We start from the raw sequence: 8,012 nt of genomic DNA, 5'->3' as shown, positions 1-8,012 counted from the left end.
CCCATATTAGGGTGTCAAATCTCCCTGGAGAAAATCTAATCAAAAGACTCCAAACTACATTATTGAATCAGGATTAAAAGAAACTGGCTACTCCTACAAGATTGGGTCAGAATTAATACATGGCTTTTCTAGGGTACATAATACTTTCAAACCAGCACACCTTGTAAATTGGCCTGAGATGGAAGTGATCTTGGCACCCCACTGCTTTATAGTACTCCCTCTGTCCTTATCACATCTAGGTTGGCTGGGTAAATTTCTCAGGCACCAGGTCTCAGCCACTGAGAGAGGAAGGCATCTTCAGTTCTTACAGTTTCCAATAATAAAAAAAAGTTTATTTTCTCTCTAGTCAGCACCCTCAAAGTAAGCAAATGGTCCCAACCCTTTCCAGTAGTGACTGGGGCAATTTTTTTTTTTTTTGTATGCAGTATGGCGGGGTCACATTTCATTCTTTTTCCATGTGAGTATCCCATTATTGCAGCAGCATGTGCTGATTTTTGTTGTTGTTGTTTCTTTGTTTGGAAAGTGCATGGGCTAGGAATTGAACCTAGGTCTCCCCCACAGCAGGCGAGAATTCTATCACTGAACTACCTGCACACCGCCAGGACAATCCTTTTTTGCTTCCTGTGCAACTGCAGTCAACTCTTAAGAGTGCTTCACAATGGGCATAAAGTATGCACTTGCACACATACAAAAGGGACATGACAATAGTTTGTGTTAGCTTCATTGGCCTGGACCCCACACATCCTCCTCCTCCTTCCTGACATCCTACAATCAGTCTCTCTCCAGATTCCTTCTCCTGTCTGATAGCATCCTCTAGAATCCCTACTGAGAAATGGCACCAGTTATGTCCTCTTCCCCTTACCAAAATCCAAGACCCAAAACTCATCCCAGATCTCTGGAACCCACCATAAATTGTCCTGGGTCACACACATAGGAAGAGTAGGAAATCGAAGTTTTACTTCTGACTCTAGAACCCATGTCCTTCTCAACCTTTTATGTCCCCAAATAAAAAAAATTTTTTTGCAGTACTTTAACAGGAAAAACAGCATTTTGATTGGGATTGCTTTTACCTTGGAACTTTTTGTTAGGTTGGGGAACGGGGAAGGGCACTGTAACTTGAGCTGTGGGGCCTGTGTCGCCCCTCCCAACATGACTTCCGGAACTAATGAACCACCCCTTCCGGATGTCACCTGAACCCCATCCTTAAAAGCTACCCAAGCGTGGACTCACCTCCCTCCATCTTGGGTTCAGTGAGCTCTGCCTGGCAGCGCAGCAATAAACACTCTCACTTTAAATTTCCTGGTCTACCTTCTGTCTTTCTCACCCTCTTGCTTCTTAAACCTTTCACTTTTTAGTTTTCCAAACCAGGAGTTAGTAAATTAGTCTAGAAACATGTTTCACCCTTGCTGAATTATGAGCTTTGCAGGTGGTGATCATGTCTTCACCTCTACTGCAGGTAATTTCAAGTTGGCTTAATGAGTTTTCTCTGCTCTCCACTAACCCTTCCTCGTTTTCTGAACCCACCACAGAATACCTGTGGCCCTCTGCAACAGCCATACCATCCTCTTCTGACACTCTCAAGGGTCCTGGTCAATAGGGTTGTCTGTGGCATGGTATTACTTTAACCCTTGACTCATTTTGACTGATAAACCGCCAAAATATAATCAAAGTTCCCTTTCCCTTTTGCTGATTCTGGCCCAAAGTGCTATCAATAGTGCCTTTTGGTTTTCCAGAGGAAGATACTAACAATGAACATCTTTTGTTTTGTACAGAGCTGCTTGGTCGCTCTATTTCAAAATTGCTACTGCAGATTATTTTCCATCTTAGTCAGGCTCTCGACCCTGGCCCCTTCAAAACTCCTTTTCAGACCCAGGTGTTGATGCCTGTTCCTTCTAACTCACTGATAATCCTTTAAAAGATAGCGCGGTTATCGCCATTTCTTAGCGCTATTAAAAAAAAAAATCCCTACAACTAATTAGATGTGCTCTTTTGCCTTAATTTTCTAGCTACCTGTACATGTATTTATCACAGCACCCAAACAAGTATTTAACATACAATGACATGGTCTGTAAGCCCAAAGTCTAGTGAAGCATATCTACTTTACTCATCTTTATATACTGATGTGATATTTAATTAACAAATGACTTTGAAAACCACTGTGAAAACAAGCCAGGGAATGTGGTTGCTTTTTGGAAAATGAAGGTGATCTTTAGTTGGTAAGAGGAGTTGGACACTGAACCCAGAAAATTCAAGGCAGCTCAGTACAATGGACAAAGTACGAACTGGGAGTCCATCAGAAACCTTTCAGTGCTACCCCTACCAATCAATAGCCTCCCCATTACCTCGAAAGTGACTACTTCCTTAACTACAAACATTTTAATAGTATCCTAATTGATCTCATCAATCTGTCTTCCCCACTCTTCTTTTCAAGTAAAATGTATGTTAAAACGAGTACAGTATCTAGGATTAAGAACTCTGGAGTCAAAAGCACATGGGACAGGGCAGGCCACGGTGGCTCAGCAGGCAAGAATGCTTGCCTGCCATGCCAGAGGACCCGGGTTCAATTGCCGGTGCCTGCCCATGTAAAAAAAAAAAAAAAAGTACATGGGACAGGTTCAAACCGCAACTCAGTCATTACGAGTTACACAGCTTTCTTATCTGTAAATGGTAATACTATCTACACTTTATACAGTTAAATGCATGGAATAACCTCAACCAAAGGTTAAGAACACCTCACTGTTGAAAACCTGAAGGTTCTCCACTGATTACACAATCTAGTTCAAATTTCTAAGCAAAGTAACGCAAAAACTTTCAAATTGATCATGTTCCCAGCCTTTCACCTGGGGATTCCTATTAAGACTGAGACCAACGTCAATCATTTCTATCAAGTCTGTTAATCCAAATTTATCACCCCTGGATCTAACCCTTATTAACACACAGCACTAACATTTTATAGAACAGAATCAGTAGTTGCAACATGATTTCTATTACAAAAATGAAATTCATGTAGTGGAGAGGCTGGAGGGAATTGCCTGAAAATGTAGTGCTGAATTCCAGTAGCCATGTTTCTTGATGATGATTGAACAATGATATAGCTTTCACAATGAGACTCTGTGAATGTGAAAACCTTATGTCTGATGCTCCCTTTAGCTACTATATCAACAGAAGAGTAGAACATATGGAATAAAAATAAATAATAGGGGGAACAAATGTTAAAATAAATTCAGTTTGAAATAGTGGTAAATGAAAGCGAGGGGTAAGGGGTATGGTATGTATAGTCTTTTTTTTTCTCTATTATCATTTTATTTCTTTTTCTGTTGTCTTTTTATTTCTTTTTCTAAATCGATGCAAATGTACTAAGAAATGATGAATATGCAACTATGTGATGATACTAAGAATTACTGATTGTATATGTAGAATGGAATGATACCTAAATGTTTTGTTTGTTAATTTTTTTTAATTAATAAAAAAAGTTAAAAAAAAATGAAATTCACACCTAGGCACAATACTTAGGCGTGCAAAGAGTTATGCTAGGTACTGGGAACACAATAGTGAGCAAATCTCCATTGAGGGCAACAATAATATAATCCTAAACACCAAAAGCTTTTTAACCATGATCATTGCTGTAAGTCTAATGGGATCTCGTCCCAGCTGAAGAGAACAGGAACCTACCTGAGTTAAAGTCCAGGTGAAGAGAACAGTCTGTGCAAAGACCTCATAGAGTACTTGAGAAAAGAAAACCAGTCATGAATGAGTAAAATAGGGGAGGACCAGCCCACGCAGATCCGCAGGATTTCACTCTATCCCACATCAAATCTAATACGAAATCCATTTTTTATATTAGGTTTGCATTTTTAAAGAATTACTCTGCCTTTTGAGTAGGGATATACCAGTTAGGATCCCAAGGAGACAATGCCATGGATAGTAAGTAGCTTAGTGTTGAGAAGTAAACATGCAAAACTGGTAGGGAAGATGGACTAAAGAAGGCAAAGGAGAGGTTACTCACAATCATCACTGTAACTCTTGAATTTCCCTAAGCTTTTCTGTTAGTGAGAATAGAACCTGTCACCCTAAAGCATTATCAATGAACAATATAAACTTTAGCAATTAAGTCCTGTGAACACTTGTGTCCAAACTGAAAAAGGGATGGGTAGATATTTACAAAATTCTGAAATTGTGTTTCATATTGTTGTCTAAAGATCCTGATACAGTGTGTGGGCAAACAAAACACCAAAAATAAAGAAGCAGTATACATTACCCTACCTTCAGAAACATTTAAGGAAAACATGTACTGTGATTTAAAAACAAAAATCAAACAGCTTTAATAACACTAAGGCCTGGACAATTTGGGAAGAGAACGGCAGGTGGACCGTTAGTACAGAAAGATGTGACAGATCACCAGTTTATAGCAAGCTCAAACATGATTAAAAGAATCAGGTTGAACCATATGAGTATCAATTTTTTGCAGATAAAACAAGGTTAACCAGTCCTGACCTCCAAAAAATGGCACTTCAATATGGCCCAACCTAGTGTTAGCAGGAAAACCTTTAGATTTAAATGTTTGCACAACTTATACCAACATCTCCAAGAAATTGAAATGGCTGGAACAATTTATAAAAAGCTAAGACAAATACTCAACCTATAAGCCTTATTATGTCAAGTCACATTTGACTGGATTAGGATAACCATTTCAGCATGTTTTCACAATACAAAAAGATGACTTTCATTTCCAAGTCTCTTGAGAAAGTAAAATTAAGGCAATGCAAATCAGAATGTCAAATAAATACAATTAACAAAGGTGTTACATAAATTAACCCATTTATTTTAGCCTAGAGATGTTTCAAATTGTGGAGCTTCCTTCTACTGGTCTTTCAACTCCTTCAGTCTCCTGATGGCAGACTTTACTGTGACTGCAGAGGTGGTGCTGGAAAGAAAAACAAGGCCAGTTTCCGATATAATTAGCCATATAAACACAAAATGGCAAATGAGTAAATTCGCTTCATTTTTACATTACAGTTTTATCTTAACATTAAGGTTTCCATTTTGATTTCCCGAGATACGACTCAAAATTACACTATTAGACAGACAGTTCTAGACTACCACTCAGATCAGTGGCCCCGAAGCCACATGACATCCTTTAAGAGGCATAATTTACAGGGGCTTGCTGAATTAGACATCCAGTTACATGCATTTGGTTTCTCAGAAAATGGAGCACTGAAAATTCCAAGACGGTATGTGACACACAATGTTTAAGGCAATAAGGACTAAAATACACTTTGAAAAGATGTCTATTAAAATGGCTACAAAAATTTTATCACAATATAAGTACTGTACTTTAAACACCCTTTAGCATCCCAAAGCATAAGTATACGAATGCTAATTCATTTTATTATCAGAACCAAGAGGACTCTAAGTCACCATTTTCCATCCTGCCCTGATAAAACATGTGCAAGGTGTTTAAATGAAGCACATCCACCAAAAACTTTTCAGATATTCTCTCAAAAAAGGGCAATCCAGTGACATCCAACAGCAATATAATGCAAGTCAAAAGTAATTTTAGTTCTTCTAGTAGCTACATTTAAAGAGGGGAAATCAATTTTAATACACACCCCAAAAATTAGTTTTAATATTTTCACACTTCTTCAGTTTTTAATTTAAATTAAAAATTCAATACCTCAATCACACTAGTCATATTTCATATGAGGTAACTGTTTTGGACAGCACAGGTCTAGACACTGCCTAGAGGAAAAACACCTCAGACTTCACAATCAGGCATAAATACCAAGGCTGGCTTTAATTTCCAGAAATACATAAACATAAGACACAAAGTAAGCAATTATTAACAAATAGGTTTGTCTCAGCATCACTTGGCCCTGCCAGGGTCCCACAGCTGAAGAAGTCCAAACTAACAGTTCAGAATGACAAAAGTGTGATGGTCCTGATGGCCTCAAATTTCCCAGTACAGTTATAAGCTGATTTCTGAACTGTTTTTATTAAAAACTTGCAAAGCAAGTCAAGATTTGGTCCCACACTATCATAATGTTCACTACAATGACCACAGTGGCTCTGTAAAATTACAGAGTAAAGTGAATCAGACTTTAAACTTTATTTCAGTAGTTTTGTTTCAACTCTGTGGAAAACTATAAATTATTATTTTTAATAGTCACTCTTAAGAGTCCTGAAAAATGCAAAAGCATCCTTCTCCCAGGCTTATCAAGCCTGAAACCAAGGAATATGCATTATAAATAACACATCCAGAGTCAAGTCTGGGACTTGGCTCCACACAATTCCAAATATCACAAAAAAAATGGACTTACTTATATGTCCAGGCACCACCAGCTACTGTTTTCATGCAGGAACCACAGTGCCAGATCCCCACAGCTCTTCTCTTCATTTTAGTCTATAGAAAAAGAATACATGTTCTCTATGAACCAAATAAAAGCTTTTAATCTTACGATCACGGAGAGCCTAAATTATACAAGACAATGCTGATATCTGGTAAGATTATGTTTGTTTCTAATACCCTGAGCTTCACAAACCTTGCATTCATCACGGTGACTTTGTCAAGGATGTGAGAGAATTCTCCTCCAGCAAACAAACTAAAAACAAGGGTTGGTTAAGAGTACTTTTGCATGTAGTAAACATTCAAATCTATCGTCATGTAATTGATAATTCCAAGTGCAATTCTAACTGCTCAACGACTAGGAACACGCACACCGTTTATAAACTATATTAAAATGAGGCCTCCGCTCCTCCCACCAGAGATCACCTTACTTTGCCACAGAAGGAGCAAGTGTACTTGGCGTGCTGGCTGATTTCAATTTTCTTCACCATTTTCCTGAGGGAGGCACCATAACGGGTCCCATATTTACCGACGATTCCGACCTTCTTGGTGCGTTTCGCCTGTGAAGAGAGAAGATAGAAACATACCATATGTAGACTTGGGATCCCGGAATGGAGACTCACCGCGGCAGCCCCAGGACCCGGCCACTCCCGCCTGTAACCTAGCGATCCCCAAGTCAACCCAATTTAAACCACGGCCCAACGTGGGCCCGGAGCTCTGATGGCGTCCCATTACCCATGCCCGGAAGGGCTAGGCCCCCGGCCCCTCTGTCTCGGGCAGCGACCCAGAGAGAGGGGAGTCTCGCGACGCAGCGCGCGCACGGAGGCCGGGGAGGACAAGGGCCAGGCCTGGGCTGCCCAGAAAAGACAAGTTAAAGCGAAGAGAAGGGTAGATGTGGGCAGATAGAGACATAGGCCGGTCCGGGAACATCACTCACCATCTTGTCGCAACCTAACCCCGAGCCCCGAGAGGAAGAAGCGTAGCGCGCAGGCGCAGTTTTAGGCCGACGAGCGGAAGTAGCGAAGAGGCAGGTCCAGCTAGGAACTGAGCTCTATGGTTTGGAGGTTTCCTCGGAAATTTTGCCACTAGGCCTGGTGGGGAGTGTTTGGGGGTGTCTGGGAAGGGGGAGGTGAGGGGTGGAGACCGCATGGAAATGGTGGGGGGCAAGGGGGCGCGTCTCTCCATTAGATTTACTCCTATGCACAAACTATAGCAACAAATAACTGTAACAGAGGCATCCACTCATCCACATTATGTTGCACACATCTCACAAAATCCCGCAAAGCGGGTACGACTTCCCCCATTTTAAGGAAAGGAAACAGACTCAGATTTTAAGTGACTTGCTGTCATGGTTAGGGACAGGTGTCAACTTGGCCAAGTTGTGGTACCTGTTCATCTGATTGGGCAAGCGCTGGCCTCTCTGTTGCAATGAGGACGTTTCATAGGATTAGGTCATGATCACATCAGCCACATCCACAGCTGATTCCATTTGTAATCAGCCAAAGGGGAGTGTCTTCTGTAATTAGTGATGCTAAATCCAATCATGGGAAGCCTTTTAAGGAGGACTCAGAGGAGACAGGTTGCATTCCTGCTTTGGCTGGTGAGCCTCTCCTGTGGAGTTCATCCAGGCCATCCATTGGAGTCATCGGCTTCGCAGCCTGCCCTGTGG

The 8,012-nt window shown here is 40.7% G+C and overlaps 1 protein-coding gene across 1 annotated transcript; it reads right to left on the bottom strand.

Annotated features, from left to right (window-relative positions):
- Positions 1-4,801: 4,801 nt before the first annotated feature.
- Positions 4,802-7,346, bottom strand: RPL37A (ribosomal protein L37a). The gene is made up of 4 exons (XM_077155072.1): positions 7,281-7,346; positions 6,775-6,903; positions 6,318-6,400; positions 4,802-4,924 (listed from the first exon to the last, which is right to left on the bottom strand). Exons 1-4 carry the CDS (start codon positions 7,281-7,283, stop codon positions 4,861-4,863), a joined length of 279 nt encoding a protein of 92 aa, XP_077011187.1. The 5' UTR covers positions 7,284-7,346; the 3' UTR covers positions 4,802-4,860.
- Between the last annotated feature and the right edge of the window lie 666 nt (positions 7,347-8,012).

This window comes from Tamandua tetradactyla, chromosome 3 (assembly GCF_023851605.1).
Source record: "Tamandua tetradactyla isolate mTamTet1 chromosome 3, mTamTet1.pri, whole genome shotgun sequence".
NCBI lineage: Eukaryota > Metazoa > Chordata > Mammalia > Pilosa > Myrmecophagidae > Tamandua > Tamandua tetradactyla.
Note: the sequence above shows the minus strand (reverse complement) of the source record. Positions and strands in the feature narration are given on the sequence as shown.